General features: G+C 53.7%; 1 protein-coding gene across 7 annotated transcripts in view; it reads left to right on the top strand.

Annotated features, from left to right (window-relative positions):
- RNF220 (ring finger protein 220) overlaps positions 1 to 20114 on the top strand; it is a 337761-nt gene that overhangs the window by 195362 nt on the left and 122285 nt on the right. For all 7 annotated transcript variants that reach the window (XM_075131894.1, XM_048859934.2, XM_075131893.1 and 4 more), the window contains one exon: positions 16713 to 16842. In XM_075131894.1, the coding sequence (XP_074987995.1) occupies positions 16713 to 16842 (130 nt within the window). The remainder of the gene's footprint in view (positions 1 to 16712; positions 16843 to 20114) is intronic.

The raw sequence follows: 20114 nt of genomic DNA, 5'->3' as shown, positions 1-20114 counted from the left end.
ACCAGCCCGGGCCAGTGCCTGATTCCGGGTGAAAACCAGGCCAGCTGGATGGAGTTTCACTTTGGACCCCAAACAGGTCATTGGTCCTGAGCCCTGCAAACAGGGTTTGGTGGACAAGGATCCCAAGCCTGGGATCCTACCAGCCCCTGTGGTCTTTGTGCCCTGACATGGGCATCGTCAGAGCTCGCCCCGTCTCCTACCAGGAAGCAGAGGCTGGGGTTGGGAAACAACAAAGTCAATGTACTGTTAAAATCTAAGGGCTGGAGTCCTCGTGGGTACGTGACAACCCCAGTGTGGTGGGCAGAAGTTACCGTGGCGAACCGAGCTGAAATGCCAGTGTGGATTCTCCGGTGAGAGCAGCACTGCAAGCCCTTCCGCTGGGTGTGACAGTGTAGATACAGAACCTAGAAACTATCAGTAGAGATAACGAAATAATCCAATATAATGGAAAGGGGTTGGACAATGAAGCAGAGAAGATCAGCATGTCTGACTCGGCTCCCATTTAAGAAAATGGAGATTTTGCCTTTCATTCTAAGCTACCTCCCCCGTCAGTGTTGTATCTGAGCACCTCACCACAGTCTTCATTACACACAATGCTCCTGTGATTAAGGGCAGTACTTGTAAACACACACACACACACCCCCATTCCGAGATAGGGCACATAGAGAGAGTCTGTGGTGCATGAGGGAATTGAACCTCTGTCTCCAAAGTTGCTAACCAGTACACCATCCTTCCTCTTTTCACATGTGAGCATCCCAGAGTGCCCTGTTTGATCTATGACTGATTTCTTTGTTCAAAGATTCTGGTGAGGATATAAGCCACAAAAGCAAAGTGTGAATAGTTTGTACGTGTCAGCAGAATCCCAAGGTAAAACTCCACCTGCCCAGCAATCCGCTTGATAGTCTGCTAGCTGACCACTGGGCTGAGGGGAAATGTACCCAGCACTGGTTTCCCCTTGTGTGCTGACTCCCCTTAATGCTTTTTACATGCAGTCTGATGGTAAAAGGGTGGGCTTATTTTATTTATAGTTTATACTTAGGGGCCGGTCACAGCAGAGCTGGCTACTGTGAGATTTCAATTTTGCATCTAACTCTTGGCATCTCGTGATCTTCTGCGCTGTCCATTCTTTATTTGTGTTCCATCTTGTGCGAACTTTCCATGCTGAGAATGAGTAACTGCAGGGGCTCTTTGAAGGCCTTTTGCTGTAGAACAGGAACTGGAATTCTCTTTAAACATGTGGGCCTGCTTTTTCAAGCCAGGGCCTCTCCTTGTAAACATGCTGTTGTGTTGTGTGTGAGTTTCCCATGCAAAGCTAACATTTGCACATGCACTTGGCATTTGTGCTCACAGGTCCTGTTCGCTCATGTAGAGTCTATCATTGGTGATTGCATATGAGTATGAGCAGCAATTCCACGTGCAAAACCTAGAGGCAGAGTTGAGGTCATTTTAAAAAGGTGGATTTTGCACTGGCAATAAGCTTGTAAGTGTCATCACTCATCCAAACAGGCATCAGAAACTTGTCATGTGATCTACGTATCCAATCAGAACACCTCAAATTTTGAATACCAAATACTTGGTCTGCCTTCTGCTAAGATTTCAGGTGCTCATTAAATTGTGTTTTAAAATTTTTTGTCACAGACACCCCCTGAAAATGATTATGTGACCCCCAGGATGTTAAAAAAATATACCCAACGCATTTCAGTGACAGTAATCAGGCATCTCAGGCCATTAGCGTCCTCCTGGAGACTGACTCTTGTGTGCGTTTGTCAGGTGCATTCAGCCTGGAGGTACAACTAATGCAAAAATGCTGCTTAGCTGCATTACCTGGGTTCTCAACCTGGGAGTCAGGACCTCCCGCTCTTCCCTTATTGCTAAATGGCAGTGGGACCAGAGGTGTTCTGAGGCTGCCCCAGTAGGGGATGGATTGAGAACCATGCCTTCAGTATGTTGGCTTTGATAGTAAACTCCATGGGGCAGGGAACTGGGTTTGCGGAGCATCTGCCAGAGCTTGGCTATGAACACAATGTAAATAATGAGTGGAGAAGCACCATGCCAGTGCTAAGCCATAGAAGTCCACACGATATTAGCTGTCACCTGTTTGCGTGTCATGCCCAGATCCACACAGGGAGCAGCTGCCCTTTTGTCTCTTGGAGCCTTTGGTCCTTTGTTTTTCAGGCCCAACAACTGGGGTATTTTTATAGTCTTAAATCTCAGTGGATATTTTTGTATCTAAGTAAAAATGTTTGGACAAGTTCTAGGAAGAATATAACATTGGGAAAAAATCTTTTTCTTTCTTTCTTTCTTTCTTTCTTTCTTTCTTTCTTTCTTTCTTTCTTTCTTTCTTTCTTTCTTTCCCCTTCCAGCTGATCTCAAGGCTCTCTCCATTCACAGGTTTCAGAGTAGCAGCCGTGTTAGTCTGTATTCGTGAAAAGAAAAGGAGGACTTGTGGCACCTTAGAGACTAACCAATTTATTTGAGCATAAGCTTTCGTGAGCTACAGCTGTAAGCTGTAAGCTAAGGTGCCACAAGTCCTCCTTTTCTTTTTTTTGAATTCACAGTAGTTCTTCCTCAAGGTGAAATGAAGGCGCTGGGTTGTATTTGGTGCCGCGCTGGGGGGGGCTAGGGAGGGGACAGCAGGGAGGGTGCCGCGCAACAATGCAGCCTGATCTAGTGATTAAACAAAGGGATTCAGCCAACATGTGTAAAATTAAGTGATCAAGAGTTGATTACAGAGTGCATTGATTGTGTACTGATGGATTAAACAGAGTCGTGCTTGGGATGCGATTTTCCGAGCCAGCGAGAGAGAGTGCAGGCAATTGACGTGCTGGCCAGAAGGACCTGCTTCTCCCAAGCCCCGGCTTTTATACATTCTCCGGATAAATCTGCAGAGAGGCCCATGGAATTATAATCGATTATCCATTTCTCAAAGTCACTTAAGGGCCCTGAGCTACAAGCTAAAGTGCCGGTGCGGCGAAGAGGCATTGGGTATGCGCCGGCATGTGCGGGGGCTGGTGCGGGGGGAGAATGTGGCAATGACCCTGCCTGCTGCAAGCTGATGAATCTATTTTCTTGTAGGAAACAGTTTTGACAGTTCAATATCTGTGTTTTCGATATGTGCCCCCCCCCCCCCCCCGCACGCGCCCGAGGGAGGAGGGCACGAAGCAGGAAAGGGGGTAGGAGGGGACAGGAGGCAGGAAAAGACTCTGCCCCGTCACCCTTCAAATTATAGGCATATCAGTTTATCACCAACCTAACAGGCTGCCCTCCAAGTCAAGGACACGGCGCTGCAAGCCTGCCTGCAAGGATGCGCTGTGGGAGAGGGATGGGGTTGTGGGAAAAGGGGCTGGAGCTTTGGCACAGCTTGCACGGCTCCAGGCTGCAGGCAGGCACAGGGAAGGAGACCGGGTGCTAATCACCCCTTCCCAAAGAGGGACAGGACTTTTCCTGGGTTCTCATTTGAAATCAATGGAAGAATGGAGAGTCCCCATTTGCAGGCTGCTTCTGTCTCTGCGGATGCACTCAATTCCTTTAGTGGGCAATCCAGAGACCAGGACTCGGCTACATGGCGCTCAGCGCCTTGACAGCTGGGCACCTCATGATTCCTTTTAAATCTGCCCCGTGGGCTCTAGAGAAGAGCCCAGATAGCACCTCAGTGAGAGCCCTGGAAATAACGAGATGGACAAGTTCCCGTCTAGACCCTCCCTGGAGCCGATGCAGGGTCATTCCCCTGCAGGACATTTTGCTAGTGGCTGCATCCAGGGTAGTTTTTAAAATGGGGTTTCCTCCTTATATCAAGCAATTGACATGGAGACCAGCACCCATCTAGGCGCTGGTTAATTTGCCTCAATTCCCTTAGCCTGTGGCTACCATCTGCTGGCTCCTGGACCAGTGTCACTGTCATTTGAAGGGGTACCTGTGCTGCTGTTTCCATGGCAAAGCGACACTTGGGCCCCTTAATGGTTTTGGCCTCACTGAGCCCCCTGCAAAGTCTCATTAGCTCCTTTGGACAGATGGGGAATCAGAAGGGACGGCCAACGTTTTCAAAAGTGGCCGCTCATTCTGGGTGTCTTGAGTCCCCTTGAGCCTGGTTTTCAGAGGCGCTAAGCCCTGACTTTGGCTGGAATTGTGGGTGCTCAGCACCTCCTGCAGCCCCAGCCATCTCCAGTGGGACTCCCCAAAATGGAAGCACTCAGAGCTAGTGGGAACTTTGGAAAATGAGGGCCTACGTGAATTGCTCAAGGCCACAGAGTCAGTATCAGAGCAGGAGCTCCTGGCTCCCAGATCTGGGCTTTTCCCAGGCCTCCCCGGATCAGCACACCCTGAATAGTAAGGGGTGTGAGCCCAGGAGAACCCAGCAACTGTCCAGGATTGGAAGGAGTGGCCACAAACACACTTTTGCGTCATTCAGCCAGCTCTGAGAACGACAGTCTCACAAGCTACCGCTGGAAAGGGGCGGGATATCCACACGGAGGTAACGTGGGCCAGCAGAGGACCCAAGCGGCAGATGGCATGTGCATGGGGACGTGCCAGCACCAGTCAGAAAACAGATTCCCAGAAAGATGCCAGCCCTGAACCAAGAGTCTGAGATGCCGTTTGCTCAGAGGCTCCCTACCTCTGTGACCTGAGAACTGCTCTCCTACTCTGCAGGGTGCCTTCTTGTCCTTCATTCCAGCCTCTAAGAGTGCTTCCTGGCCAGGCGCGGAGGCCTCTACATTAAACGTCCACCTCCTGCCTCTAGCTCCTACTGCCATTGCCTCTGTGGAACGGACGGAGGAATTTTGGCCCAGATCCATCTAACCTTGGCCCAAGAACAAGAGACCAAACCCAGAAAATTAAACTGGGTCCTCCCGCCTGGGCAGTGCAGCTGAGCAGACCCACCCAACCCCCAGCTGGGTCTGCAGGTGCCGTTGCTCAGTGGTGTGGCGGACGAGGTCATGAAAGTAACCCTGGTGATGAGTGGAGGTTCCTCCATGTCCTGTGGCTCTTCATGATCAAAAAACAAGCTGGCTGGGGACAGTTGCCCGGCCGACATCCCTGGAGACTAAAATTCCTCCCTCCACGCGCTAATGGCAGCTGCCTCTACTTGCCCCAGCCGGAGTGTGAAGGAGGACAGGTGGCATTCATCCTTGGCCTCACAGGAGGGACTGCCAGCAAGGGGACCCACGGCTTTTATATCACAGACACCTGCCCCCTGAGGTCTGAGCCCCACCTTGCTTCACGAGGGGCCACGAAAACGGCCTCTCATACCAACAACTTTTAGTCACCAATGAGCTGGAGCCAGGCTGGAAACGGCAGCCCGAGAGGTGAAAGGTCCACATCCCATTTCCCACCCCCAGAGACACCCAGCGAATGGTTGCTCCACACCCTTGCTATAGGCTTTAATTATTGTCCTGGAGTCTCCTGTAGTTTGCCCCGCTGAAGATCTCCCGCCTGAATTTGACAACCAACCCCTGACTCAGGAAGGGACTCCCCATGGGGGCACTGTCTTCTGCTGTCCTAGCCAGAGGCGCTGCGGTCAAGCGGAAAAGAATCAAATGCACCCTGTCAGCAGAGTACACCTGGAAAGCCAGGTGCGGGGGAGGAAGTCACTGAGAAACCCGTCCCCCCATTTCTCCTGGCAAGCCCACCTGGACATGAGATCCCAGCCCCACTGACGTTCATAGCAGAGCCCCCACTGACTTCAGTGGAGTCAAGGCTTTGCTCGGGGTGTGTAAATACTTTGGTGCTGAGGCAGCTAGTTAGAGAAGATGGGGGGGCTCCCTTTTCCCTAGCCTCTGAGCTCTGCTCAGCGCAGAGGAGGGGAGAAGTCAGCTACAGCTCCCCGATCCAGTGCCAGCCTGACTGAACCCCCAGTCTCAGCCAGAGAAGCCAGCACAGGATCAGTTTAGCTCTGCTCCACTCCTGAAATCGCCCCTATCTGGACAAGAGGCACCTCCTCCAGATTTACAGCAGTGGAGAGTTCACCGGCCCATGGGGAATTCGCTGCCGGCCATTGACAGAACACGGCACCCCTGTTGCCACCCACACAACGCAGTCTGGCCTTGGGGCGCTGAGAGATGTAGGCCAGGCAGGGGAAAAGCGGGACAAGCCAATAACCAGGGGAAACTAGGACAGGCTCCAAGTTTCTTCTTAACATTTCTCTTTCTTGCCTGTAAATCTAGGGGATGCATTGCTGATTCACTCTGGTGCGAAGCCGCTCCTTGTGCCAAGTACAAAAGTAGCAGTGGTCCGATGGGGCGGCAGTCTGTCCCAGCTCCGGTGGCCTTTCCCTCCCTTCTCCTTCCCAGCCCTGCCACACTCTCCCTTTCCTCCTCTCTTTTCTTTCCGCGGCTTGCGTTCCTCTCATCGAGAATTCATTGTCTTGTCAGCCTCTAGTTAGCTGGCGTGCGTGCGAATCATAAATTACACCGCCCGGGCCTTTCTGCTCTGCTTCAGCACAGACAAAAAGATTGCACTCCATCACCGTGTCGCCCGGCTTTTAGTGGTATTGATCAACGCGGGCCCCCCCGCTTTTCATTTTAACCGAGCCGGTTAAGTGCAGTATCTTATTTTGTGCTGGGACAAATGAAAAGAATATTAGCAAGGGCTGAAATATATCTCTTTTTTATCTCTCTGCTACTTTTTTATTGAATCTTTCTGAGTAGGTGGCTTTCCGCAGGATGACAGCCTCATGACAGGCTCCTCATTAGAGCTCAGACAGTAATTGTGATGCATTTCCCTGCGCGGCCTTTTCACTTCTTCCCCCCCACCCCTCCCCTCTCCCTTTTCCCTGATTTGTAAAGTGATTGGATGTACAGACTCACTCCGTTTCTTAAATTATTGCCCAGTGTAATCCATCTTCCTCTCTCCTGCGATGGGCAGCTGTGCTCTCTGCAGATTGAGCGCAGGGGCTTTGGGTTCTCTTCCCCACCCAGGGGTTTCTTGCGCCTTCTGATACTGGCCACCTAGCTGGACCTGGGGTCTGATCCGCTTGGGCAGTTCCTGTGTTGCTCAGATCACCCGATGTGGAAGCTCTATAGAAGTACCAAGCATTATTATAATCTGTAGCCATCACATATAGTCACTTTGGACCAGCTCCTCATCGGGTGCTAATTGGGTTTGTCCCAGCTGAGTATCGGGGCCTTCCAGTTAAATGGCCCCATCTATCCAGAGCAGCAGCTGCACTAGTGACCCACCTGTGCAGTGCAGGAAGCTGGAAACAAACAAGTGCAGTAATAAAATCAGTATTTTAGCAACCTTTTCCCCATTGGAGCCCTCCATAGCCCTCCTGTCCCAAGAGGAACCTAGATGTTGTCTCGGTAAATCAGAGCCTTAGCTAGATAAGCTACAAAGGGAGGATCGGGTTAGGGTTGCGGCACTGCACTGGGCCTCAGGAGACCTGGATTAAATTGTCAGCTCTGTGTGACCTTAGGCAAGTCATTTAATTTCTCTGGGCTTCAGTTCCCCCATCTGTAAAATGGGGAGAATGCCTCCTTTCACCCACCCTTTCTGTCTTCTGCCTTCCTATTCAAGACGGTTTCTGCTGGGGTCCTCTCACTGCTCCGGTAATGAAATGATTAATACTAACAAGTGACTCCTGTAAAGATTTTTTAAATCAAAACCAGCTCTCCCACCTCCCCAGAATTCATGTGCAGTTCAGGCTCAGTTATCCACGGCAGGGTCTGTTGGTCACATGGAGAACCCCCTGGGGGAGGATCCGAACGTACTTGCTGAGTGCCTGGCGTTTGGATAGTTGAGGTCAGAGTGTGCGTGCTCGCAGGGCTAGATTCTGAGCTGTTAGATGGGGCTGTGTTGATCTGGAGTCACCTTGCTGCCCTCTGCGAAGTGACTGCAGGTTTACACCAATCTAGCTGAGATCAGGTCTGGCCATTGGGAGCTGGTTCTCCTTTGACTTGCACCTGGTGCGTTCACTTCCCCCAGCGCAAAGCGGGTGACACTTTGCCTGTGTGTTGGTGATGGCACAAGGTGCAAGGCTGTGGAGCATCAGGCCCTTGGTCTTTCTGCTCCTGACCCAGCACCTGCTGATGTTGATGGTCATTGAAACAGCCCCTTTGGTGCTGCTGCCTTGCCAGGCCATGCCCGTCGGCTGGGATGAACCTCAGAGGGCTCTGAACCCGACAGAGCTCAGCACACAGACTGTCTGAGGACCAGGAGAGGAGTGAGCAGGGGCGGGGCCGGGGAAGAGGCGGAGCAGGGGGTGGAGCCAGGGAAGAGGAGGGGCAGGGGTGGGGTCGGGGAAAGAGGCGGGGCAGGGGGTGGGATCTGGGGGAAGAGGCGGGGCAGGGGGTGGGGCCGGGGAAGAGGCGGGGAAGGGGTGGAGTCTGGGGCATTGCCCCCTGACAGCACTGCCCTCTGGCCCCTGATTCATCAGGCCTTGCTCTGAAACTGACTCAGAGCTGAGCGTCCTGATCCTGCGATGTGCTGAAGCCGCGAACATTCACCACCACCCAGAATCGGGCCCAAAGGGAGGCACTGGAAACCCCACAGAGACAGTGCTCCGTCCCTAAAGCAGGACAGTAAATAGCCTGGTATGATCCAAATCCACAGACAGGGATATGCTGATTAGAGAATAAATACGGAAGGCAAAGATCAACATTATTCATGTTCTGTCACTTTATTACCAAACAGTTTCTGCTTCCCCACGTCTTTCTGCCTGGTCGCAGATACTCTGTGCTGACACATAAACCATCTCCTCTTCAATCGCCGTGTTCTTTCCGCCGCCCAGCAGCCCACCACAGCCCCGTCACCACCACTTACTGTCACTGCCGAGCTGTTTGCAATGGACGGCGTTGCCCAGTTCACGGGGAGGAGGGCGAGCATTTGCCTGCTTCAGAGCTAATATGGGGCTTGCTTTGAATGATTGTTTTGTGAGCTGGAAGGAAAGGAGGCCTGTCACGCAAGATACCTGCTATCAGGACACAGATAACACCAGGCCCATCACAGAGGAGAAACGAATTGCTGCGGAGCCATGTGTAGGCGTGCGTGGGGGGTGCAGGAGAGGCGCTTGCAGCCGTGACACCCCCAGGGAGGCTGGGGCACTGTGACCCTTCCCACCCACCTGTTTTCGGTGCAGCCCGAGAGGCGCAGCATAAACTGTTGCACCTCGGGTCCCAGCGTGGGGTTGTTTTTATTCAGAGGCGTTTCAGGTCAAATGATTTTGATTGATTTTAAGCGACAGAGGCGTCTTTAGAAAAAAGGAAGGCGGAAATAAGAAAAGGAAACGGAGGAGTGGTCTCCGTTGCACTCACGCGCCTGGAACATGGCTTGGGCTGACGACAATTAAATGCGGGGAAGGCGTTTTCTGATCATTAAGACGTGTCAGTGGGAGAAAAGCAACTGGGCACAACTGGTGATGCGATCTCTAGGGAGGGGGTCGGAGCCCTATTGCTGGGGCACTTCAAAGTAGAATGGGCAAAACACGAGCAAATAGCCTGGAGCGAACAGCCCTGCTTTCCCTCCTGGCTGCCCCTGCCCACCTGAACATACCATATGGGCCCCAATTTACACCCCTAGACAGGGAGACCCGGAGAGACGCATTGGCTGGGGCAGGGGCTAGATGAAGGGGTAGTAGTTCCAAACAAATAATCCAGTTGCAAACAATTTATTCAACTAATTTTGCATCTTATTGTGTTCCCGGAATGAACCGATGCGTGATTCTTCTCAAGTTTGTTTATTCAAAGTTGCGTGTGAATTTCTCTTACCCAGTGGCTGCCTCATTCCGTAAGTCACATGGAATTGTTTTTGTTTGCTGACTGGACGACGGTCATTCTGGTCTAACACCCACCGAAAACGAATTCCCGGTTTTGCTTTCTGCGTGCACTCTGGGAGGGGGGAGTTTGAAGTTGACTTTCCTTGGTGCCAGTGCTAATAACACGTGACCCTCCAACATTCGCAGACCCAAAAAGGGTCAGAGTCCGCCACAGCAAATGTATGTGAGGATCTAGCCAATGTTTCTAGGACATCGTTTGCAGTGTTCTCCCAACGCTTCCTAGCGGGGCTGTTCCCAGCTGTCCTTTTGCTGATCTTTCTATTCTCGGGTTTTGTGCTGCTGGCCATCACGGCGGGATCTGAGCCACTCCCACCTAAAGTACCATAGAAATAGCAGAGTTCCTGGGGCCTTTGTGGGGTCTGTGGCTCTTCTCTGTGCGTCTAAATTAGTCTAGGCTTTTCTGTAGTGCCCTAGTGGCCTCGTCTCTTCTCCCGTCCGTCTTTAGCTCAGGTAGATCTGATCTGCCTGCGGCTCCGGGAGCTGAGGGGCTTTAGTTGTCCATTTATATGACATGGATATTTGTCATATTTAGGATTCCTGGCCCTGGGGAGGGGGGAGGGATGGTTTAGCGGCTAGAGTGGTGTGGGGAAGGGCTGGGAGTCAGGACTCCTGGGTTCTATTTCCAGATCCAGGAGAGAGTGAGATCTGGTGCTTGGAGCAGGAGGCTGAGAGTCAGTTGTAGGCCAGTCATTGCCTCATTGTGAGATTCATTTCACCGCGGTATGCCTCTGTTTCTCCATCTGTGCAGTGGGGATAGTGACACCAACCCACCCTTGCAAAGTGCTCTATGACCCAGGGAGGTGCTACAGAACTTCCTGGAGGCTGCATGGCTCCCATCATGACGCGCTAGGGACGGTGACTGCATCGTGTGTTTAGCTGGCTGCTCGACCTGGGTGCTGATCCGGCCTAGCTCTGAGCTCCCCGGTCTGGTGCAATCCCAGTTGTTACTCCTGCTATTTGGGATCTGGTAAGAATGCTGCGTAGGAACCCAGCTCATCCTTCACCACGGGAAAGGGCAGGTGGGAATTCAGCCGTAGGTCTCAGCTGCCTTATATGAGCAATTGGTGAGTCATCTAACCCCCACCAGTAGCTTCCATTGCATTACCCTTTTCTTCAAAGCTAAGTGGAGGAACTTTTACTTGGTGTTCGGGGGCGATTTACAGCTCAGATGGAGCTGAAGGAGACTGAGAACTTCACTGTCCAAAGTCTCTGAGAGGAGGAGTCGCTTCCTTTGCATTTCTCTTGCTGTTTGCACTGAAGGAGTTTCCTTTGGTTGTTCTTTTTAGAGTCACTTCAGCAACATACTTACACAGCTCTGCCGGTGCCCCTCAATCCCGACCCGCAGCCCCCTGGTATCCCAGCCCTGAACCTCCCTCCACAACAGCTCTGACAATGCCCCTCAGTCCTGACCCACAATCCTCTCTGCTATTTCAGCTCAGTCCCTGACGATGCCCCTCAGTCCCGACCCGCAGCCCCCTGGTATCCCAGCCCTGAATCTCCCCCCACGACAGCTCTGACGATGCCCCTTAGTCCCGACCCGCAGCCCCCTGGTATCCCAGTCCTGAATCTCCCCCCACAACAGCTCAGCTGATGCCCCTCAGTCCTGACCCACAACCCTCTCTGCTATTTCAGATTTAATTGTTGGGCACGGGCTGCATTTGTGTCTGTTTTATAGCAACGGAGCTCGTCAGGGACTGAGCTGCGATTGTCAGACTCATTTCACAGATATCTAAGCTATGTTCAGAGCCCAGGGACCCGATCCTGCTTTCAGTCATGGTGGTGTCAATCTGGGGTCGCACCATGGAAATAAGCGGATTTGCTCTAGATTTACATCGATGTAACCAAGACAAGGATCTAGCTCCCAGTCTCCAGAAGGGAGAGGAGGGCGCGTTACTATTAATCCAGTAGCCACCTGGGTTGTGATCCATTTGCAAGCTCCCTCTGAAGGGGCCTGTGGAAAAATTCCACAGCGCAGGGGTTCATTTGTGTATCAAGAACTCTCTGCTTTCAGGGCAGGAAATATTCAGTTTCAACACTTACAGTTAAACATTTGCTCGGAGCCTGAGAGACCATGCAAACAGCAGGAGAGCCCAGGGTCTGCCTTTTCATCTCTCTGGCACTAGCCAGCGACGGGGAACGCAGCAGAGTGGAGGAAGGTAAACACTGGAGCAGAGCCCTACAGCTTGACAAGGGACCGAAGGGGGGAGAGAGAGGCAAGGAAAACAAAAACACAGCTGCCAAAAACAAACCCTGAAAAGAGCCGTTCATGGTCTCCCAGGAGCAGGCTTGGCACAGAGAGCGGAGCTGGGGGCACCGGGCAGGTCCGCATGGGCAGGCAGGTCTGACCCAGGATGGGAACTCTGGGCAGCGCCTGTCACAGGTAGATGCCCTCTCCCCTGCCCCTCCAGTGGAATAGATTTACCACCCCAGCTCAGTTCAGAGGTGGCTTCTGAGTTTCAGTGGTGTGGGCTGGGTCAGTTACCAGCTTGAGATCCCAGAGCCGGACTCACTCCTTCGTGGTGGTGAGTGCCCTGCCAGCCCCTACCTATGGATTGGACTGATGCCAAGCTAAGGATATCTCTGCCCTCCTTTGCCCCTCCAAAAATGAAAGCTGCTGCACTCAGGATTCGCTGCACCCTGCTCTCGCATTGCACGATGCCCAGGCGTCATCCCCAGACAAGAGACGAGATCAAAGGGTGGGAGTCCGGCTAGCCCTGAGGCCAGGGAATATGGTCCGGGGTGTGTTCTCAGTTGGCCTCGTGCACAGACAACACATCTTTGGCCTCAGGAGCGCTCCCTATTTACCGTGAGTCCTGCAGGCCTGGGAGCCGTGTGTAGGAGTCAGAATGGGTCCCCTCCCTGCTGCTCATAGTGAGTCTGGCAGCTCCTCTGAGCAGTGGCCGAGTCTTTCCCTCTCTGCCATGAAGCCCCAGCGCAGCAATCAATCACACTCCTGCGCAGCTGTGTGTCATAGGCCCCGCGCTGCTGAACCCTGATGGAGGACCCCCCCTCCCCCCCGACAGCACCAGGCGCCTGTGCTCACCGGAGCAGGAGGGTGGGAGCCCTCGCCCCGCTGTCCCCACCCTGGTCCGAGGTGGGACAGCGTGCAGCGCAGGGACAGCTGCCCCGTGCTTGGTTGGCACAGATTTGTTACAGTTCAGTTAGTGTAGCTGGCAGCTAAGGGGAGCACTGCTCATCCTCCTGCCGGCCTGGCCTGAGGGGGCTGCTGGACCCTGGACAGGGAGGCTGGGCTTGGGAACGCAGGGCCCGATCCAGCGCCCAGTACAGTCGGTGAGAGTCTTTCCATTAATGGCAGTGGCGCGTGGCCCAGGCCCTGGAAGAGGGGGGCGGTCTCCCGGCAGAGGGGAAGCCACGTGGCCCCTTGGAGGCCAGGCAGGTTCCGTTTCATAGCCCCCGGCCTTCGAGTCAGGATCCTGCAGCCTGCAGCTCTGGTCTGTGCTGGGGAAGAGGAGCCAGTTTAACCCGCAGCTGCCTTCAGGACGCGCAGCCCAAGGAAGCTAATTGCGGGGCAGCCGCCCGCGTGCAGCCAGCGTGCTGCCGACACAGAACGGGTGAAACAGGCTGGTCGGTTGAGGGTAGCAAAGCCGCCCCCTGGCACTTGATGGGCTCCTTTTGCTTTGGCTTCTTCAGGCTGCTGCCCCGTTGCCCACCGTAGCAGTGCCGCTGCCCCATGGCCCCGGGTGACTTTCCCTCCTTCGCCCTAAAGGCCCCCCGGGCTCGGCCCTGAGAGCACGGCTGGAGACGGTGGCTCAAGAGCGCCCCTAGCGGCGATGGCAGGAAAGGGTGCCCGCCCCATCCCAGCGCAGCTGCTACCGTTCTGCGTCCCAGACAGCCTAGGTCTCGGAGGGCGCACGCCCAGCGCAGGCGGATGGGGAGGGGATCCAGGAGGGCAGCATGTTTACCCAGCGGGGACCCAGCAGGATTTCCCGTCCGCTCGAAGACGGCCTGTTTATTTTGGGAGGGAGAGTCAGACAACGCCATTGTTTTGTTGCTGGGGCTAACATTATAAATAGCAGGCGGTGGGGGTCCCTCCCGGGCTATTTCAAGCCCCCGCCACACAAAAGTGGAAAGGCTCCAACAGGAAGCTGGAATTGCTCAAATGCCGGCCTTTCCCGCCGGGGTCAGCGGGCGCTGGTTGTTTGGCTCCGGTTTGGTTTTTGGGCATTATTTAAACATGACAGACTGAGGAGAGAGCTTCTGTCTGAGAGAGGGGGAGACATCCCAGGATAGCAAAGCTGCATGTCTGCAAATCTGCCGGGAGGGGAGTGGGGTACACTGGGTGGAGCAGGGAAGCGTGGGAGAGGGGTCAGAGCCCTTGGAGTCTGTTCTGGGCTGGAGGCAGAAATTGTGTCTCGTGGCTAGAGAGCAGCTGCGAGTCAGGACTCCTGAATTCCCTGCCTGGCTTTGGGATGGGAGTATGAGCTAGTGGTTAGAGCAGGAGGGGCTGTAAAGAGACAGTGGATTCATGGTGTTGTTCCGATCTCTGGCTCTGACCTTGGGCAAGTCCCTCTTGCTGTCTCCATTTCCTCATGGGAAAAGTGAGATACTATATACCTGCCCCACAGGGGGCTGGGATCTAATTAACGGCTTTTCCTAAAGTGCTTTGCGAGCCCCACGGAAGCACCATCACTGGCTATTTGTGCCCTTCGAAGGCAAGGAGGAGCCAAGGTTAGTCACAAACTTATTTCAGACCTTGCCTCTCGTTAAATCTGTGCACAGGCTGTTTATACGGTGAGCAGCAGGAACCCAGTAAAGCTGCCTGCGCCCACATTTCATTTTTTGAGACGGTCTCTTCCTTTAACGGGCATTCATTGAGCTGGGCTCCGCTGTTCTCAGGAGCCATAAAATGGCACCTTTTGGCTGGTGATTGGAAGGCCACGTTGCATGCAGCCCCTTGTATCCAGCGCAGACTGCTTTATTGTGCATTACTGCCTCTCGCCTGGATTTCACCAATTTGATCCGTGTCTAATACATAAATAAATAATCCAGCAGGAGGGTTCACATTAGATGACAACAGGCAGCCATAAAGCACGCTTCCCCTGGCAGGAGTGCTCAGACCTGGACTCGGCACGCCCCCTTATGAGCGCAGTCGCTAATACAGCTGGGAAACCGGGATTTGGAGGCCGTTGGGGTTTTCTCCTTTATTGTAGCTTCATTGTTTGCTTTAGAGTTTTATTTTATGTTAAATAGGCGCTGTATATTCCTAACAGAGGGGGCAATAAAGTTTCTGAGCTGGAGGAAATTGGCTTAGGAACAGGGACTTAAACAGAGAAATCTGGTTGTGCAGTGAAAATAGAAAGGCAGCATTCTCAGGCCTGGGGCGAGCCGCAAGAGTTTTTCTGAGCTCTCCCCAGTCTGATCCTGCAGGGTTCTGAGCGCCCCCAACTCCCAGGGAAGTCGGAGACACTCAGCACCTCCCGTTATCGGGCCCCCGATAACATCAACCTATGGGGAGACGAACCACGTGAGATCGAATAGATTCCTGGTGTGACTCAGTGAACTTCAGCACGGCGAAGCCAGGATCTGGCCCATGACCTTTCCAGTGGGCTGCCAGCCTTCCTCCTGGAGCGCTGGGGAGCAGCCTGAGCGGAGCTGCTGTCAGGAAGCCAGGCAAGGCGTGTGGCCATGGCTGCGGTGCAGCACTCCAGGGAGCGCAGGGTGGGATTCAGTAACGGGGAGCTGCTGCAGAGCAGAAGGGAGCCCCCGCCAGGCTCCCACATGGCACTGAGCTCTCCTTTTATAGGTTGTTACTGGACATGTGGGGTGGGCAGGAGGGAGAGGCGTGTGCTCTGAGTCCGGAGCTGGAACAAGCCAGGAGCTCCGGGGGTTCTTCTCCTCTCACCACAGGAAATGAGAAATTCCCATGGCCTTCAGTGGGACTTACTCATCTCTGAGGGGTTGGGGAGAAAGAGAACAGTGCCCTGGGTCGTAAGCCGCTCTGCCACTGCCTCACTGCATGGGCTGGGGGAATTCCCCTCTCTGTACATTGGGGTTAATGATCCTGGCCCACCTCACACAGGGGCTGTCGGGCTTAACAATAGTAATTAGCACTTTATCGTCCGTCCATCTCCAAGTGGCAGAGCAATGGCGTCATTCCACATTTTATAGATGGGGAGACCAAGGCAGAGAGCGGGGATAAGGTCCTGCCCTAAGCCACACAGGGACGCAATGGCAGAGCCAGGAATATTATTTATATTCCCAGCGTGCCTAGGAGCCCGTCGTGTGAGGTGCTGTGCAGAGAGAACAAAGCCGGGCCCTGCATAAGACGAGCTGGATACAGAGAGAGAGACAGATCGGGGAGCACAAGGAAATCGAACCTCGGCTCGGTTCACTGGACCCCACTGCCTCCCACTGGTGATGACATGTACAACGTGCCTGGCCGAAGATCCTTTAATCTGGAGGGGTGTTCGTACTCTCACTGTGCCTGCTGCCAGAGAGTGAAATTCAGTAGAAAATATGCTATGGAATAGTTTTTTCCATTAGCCTGTATTCTATTAGTCGTGTTCAGATCGTCACGCTGAAATTCAGCCAGCCTGAAGTGGGAGCGTGTCACTCACACTAGCAATTTCCCACCCAGCCCTGTCCCCAGACACCCTGTCTCAGTCGAACAAGGGAATAGGACCTGGAGGCTGTGTCTGACCCGGCTGCGAGGGTTCACGGGAAGAGCATGGAGCTGCCTCGATAGAAACCAAATGGCAAAGCCTCACCTTTCCTTTTCGCTCCCTTTGGGGTTGCTGTGCCGTGGAGCTGGGTAGGGCGCCCGCCACCTCCCTGTTAGCATCTTGTGTCACGGGGTCTCTCTCACGTCCACACGCTACCATTAGGCCAGCAGAGAAACGTGGCTGGGGTAATGTCAGCTTCAACCAAGACTGGGCTTACACAGGCATGAGGGTTAATGCTTTCTCCGCTCCTCTCCCCACAGGCAAAAAGAAAGCAACCTTGTTCGACAGCCAGGCCCCGATCTGCCCCATCTGCCAGGTCCTTCTGCGCCCCGGTGAACTGCAGGAACACATGGAGCAGGAGCTGGAGAAACTCACTCAGCTGAACATCAGGTAAGGGGCTGCCCTTTTTTCCATCCTCTCTCCACCAGAGCGGCCAGCTCGCCAAAGCTTAAAATCCAGGTGTGGGAGCAGGCGTCTCTCCGGGGCCAGCGGGCCATGGGCACTTTCCAAGCAGGCCCTGCCAGTGATAGCGAACGAGGTGTGTGTGGTGGGGGGGAGGGGTTGTGGGCATGAAGCGCCCAATGGATTGGGCTAAATCCAGCAAACTCGTTTTCACCTGGGAGCCCAGGCCTTGATCCAGCCCCCATCAAAGTCAGCAGGATGACAGAGATTTGGAAGCACTCCTTAGACATAAACTAATGAATAGGTCCATCAATGGCTATTAGCCAGGATGGGCAGGGATGGTGTCCCTAGCCTCTGTTTGCCAGGAGCTGGGAATGGGCGACGGGGGATGGATTACTCGATGATTCCCTGTTCTGTTCATTCCCTCTGGGGCACCTGGCATGGGCCACTGTCGGCAGACAGGACACTGGGCTAGATGGACCTTTAGTCTGACCCAGTGTAGCCGTTCTTATGTTCCTCCAGCCCCGCTAAAACCCAGGGACATGCGGCTTCCCATTGCGCTGCAAGCTTTCGGGCGAGCAAGTACTTACGGCTGTCAGCTTGAGGCATCCCTGGTACTTTGCTTCAGCAGGTATGAGGCTCAAGGGGGCAAAACCAAACCCCCCAAGGCAGCAGGCATTTAGCAGAGAGCCTGCTGCCCCAGGCTGCCTTTCAGCTCTCACTGCCTGCTGCTTTCCCCAGCACGGCAAAGTTCCCCTATTTAAAAAAAAATTAATTGCAGTTTAACTGCTAGCAGTTATTTAGGGAATGACTGCAGCCAAGGGTTGGCAGATCCCTGCCCCTGCCTTAATAAAACTCAGCAGCCTTGGAAAAGAGCGTGTTTATTTCAATTATTAATGAATTCCCCGGTCATTAAAAGGTGAGAAAAAGAATCAAACTGCCGACTGGAAGCTAAGTTACATCACCGGGGGATAGGGAAGGGAGTTGGAGGTGGGGGAGTGGCTCAGATTAATTGCCCCATAGCACCTGGTCAGACCACCACTGAGGTTTGGAGAGAGAAAGAGAGAAAGCCCACTTCAGACTCAGCTGAGTCTGGGATATTTTTCCAGCCAAGCAATGACTGCGATCAGCTGCAGATGAAGGGAGAATGGAGGGAACCTCAGCAGAGACCTCCTGAACTGGGGCTGGATTGAGACCTCCCAGATTCATCACCCAGGTGGCACTCAGCTGGAGTGCAGATCCATGGCTCTTTAAAAGAGAGACAGTGAGAGAGAGGAGGAAAAAAAAAGGGAATAGCCAATCCATTCATCCCACGCGACACCCAGTCCCCTTGTGTGCATAATTTATGGTGTAATTTGGGCTGCATCCAACTTAATAAAGGGCCACTGCAAATTAGTGAACAGGTTTAAATGAACAGAAGCAATTAGTGGTCAGAGCAGCCCATCAAGGAAGTTGGGCCAATATCAGAGTGAAACTGAAACTGCAGAGCAGCCTCTGGTTGGTGCAAGGCGGTGATGGGAAGGTGGCGTTTAATGGGAAAGGAAAGGAAACCCTAAATCATAAAGCATGACAAGGGCCATTGTGGGCCAGCTGACAAATGAAAAAGAATGGCATTATTCCTTTAAATAACAGCGGCAGTTAAAGAGCAGACAGCTCTCTCTGGCTCGCCCTCTCTTCCCCGGCCGGCTCTGGTCGGCCCCGTGTGCGGTGAAGAAGAATCAGAGGTCTTTATTAATTATTAAATAACAACTCCCACCGTGCCATGACAGATAACAGTCAATCTGTTCTATGGATTCAGGCAAGAGAGGCTAATCTCCAACAAAGCAGCTCGTCGCCCTGCCGCTCTCTCCCCGCCTCCTGGCCGCGGCCACCCTAGCCGGGGAGGAAGCCCCCGAAACTCCTGCCAGGGCGGTGAGCAGGAGCACCGGGGAACGGGACACAAATGTGGCTGCTTACCTGGAATGAACCCCTTGCTCTCCCAGCCAGGCAGGGCCGGTTGGCTGTAACAATCCGAGTGGCCCTTCTTCCGCTCCCTGCCCTGGAGGCCTGGCCACAGGAAGAGCCGGGAGCAAGAGAGCAACACATCACCGAGAGGAGAGAGAAACTCATGATGATCTCAAATAATCCAATCAACATACAAATAAAGGAAGGGCTATAAACGTGATGGGGATCGGGGCAGGAGCCCAGCCCACTCCCTGCCAATGCCGAGTCATTATGAAAATGACAGAGCAGCTGTTACTTATCAATCTGATGGGGAGAAACATGCCGAGGGATTGCTTTCCAGCGGGGCTCAGTTTTTAACAGAGGACACAGCCAGTCATGGTTTGTGAGGTGATGTTTTAATAAACCTGAATCATTTACAGCAACAAAAATAAATGGCCAGCCCTTACAGTGAGGCAAGGCGGATCCCCTCAGACCCACTCTGCAGGCATCATCACAGCCTTAGCAAAAAGCGTCCAGGCCAGCCTGCTTCCAGAGGTGGGATACTGGGCTGGAAGGAGCAGTGGTCTGCCGGTGGAACAGACCGTTGGGTCTGGGGCGACCTTGCCTAACATGCTGGGTTTGAGGTTAGGCAGCTCCTCAGCAGGAAGTTAGTGCCATACGGAGGGAGGGTGGGGGCAAAGGAAGGGGAGCAGTGGAAAGAGGAAGCATTCCCAGGGTATTCACAGGAGGGATGGGATGGAGGATGGGCTGAACTGCAGGAAAAGGCTCCTTGCAGGCGAGATCTATGGGGCTGTGGAACCATCTCCACAGGGAGGGGCAGGAACCCCACCCTTTGGGACCGTTGGAAAGCCACTCTCAGGCAAGGAGGGGCGCGACTGAGCCGGTGTGGTTAGATGCCCACATCCCAAGCTGTGAGCGCAGTCACCTGCGTTGAGGGGCTGTGCCTAGAGAAGAGACGAGGCCAGGGGTGGGAGAAGCAGCTTTGAGGCCAGTCATTGAAACAGGGCACGTAGTGAAGTGGAATTTACCAGAAGCCTCTTCAAACATTGCGTGGGTTTGAGCTGAGATGGGCCCAACCTGAAGGGTTCAGCCTTGGATCTGGGTCCAAACCCCTCCTTAAAGTGGCTGGGGCCTGAGAACCGCCCCACGAGTCCCAGCTCAGCGTTTCGAGGGAGGGAGGGAGGGAAGGGAGAGGGCTGCATGCAAATTTCATTTCTGAGCCACTGGCGGCGTTTCAAGAGCCAGCAGCCTCGGAGCCCTTCTCGGCGTTACATATGTAACAGCCTCATTGAACTTGACATGTCAAATTCAGGCCA

The sequence above is a fragment of the Caretta caretta genome, chromosome 8, assembly GCF_965140235.1.
Source record: "Caretta caretta isolate rCarCar2 chromosome 8, rCarCar1.hap1, whole genome shotgun sequence".
Classification (NCBI taxonomy): Eukaryota; Metazoa; Chordata; order Testudines; family Cheloniidae; genus Caretta; species Caretta caretta.
This window is presented reverse-complemented; position numbering and strand designations above follow the sequence as displayed.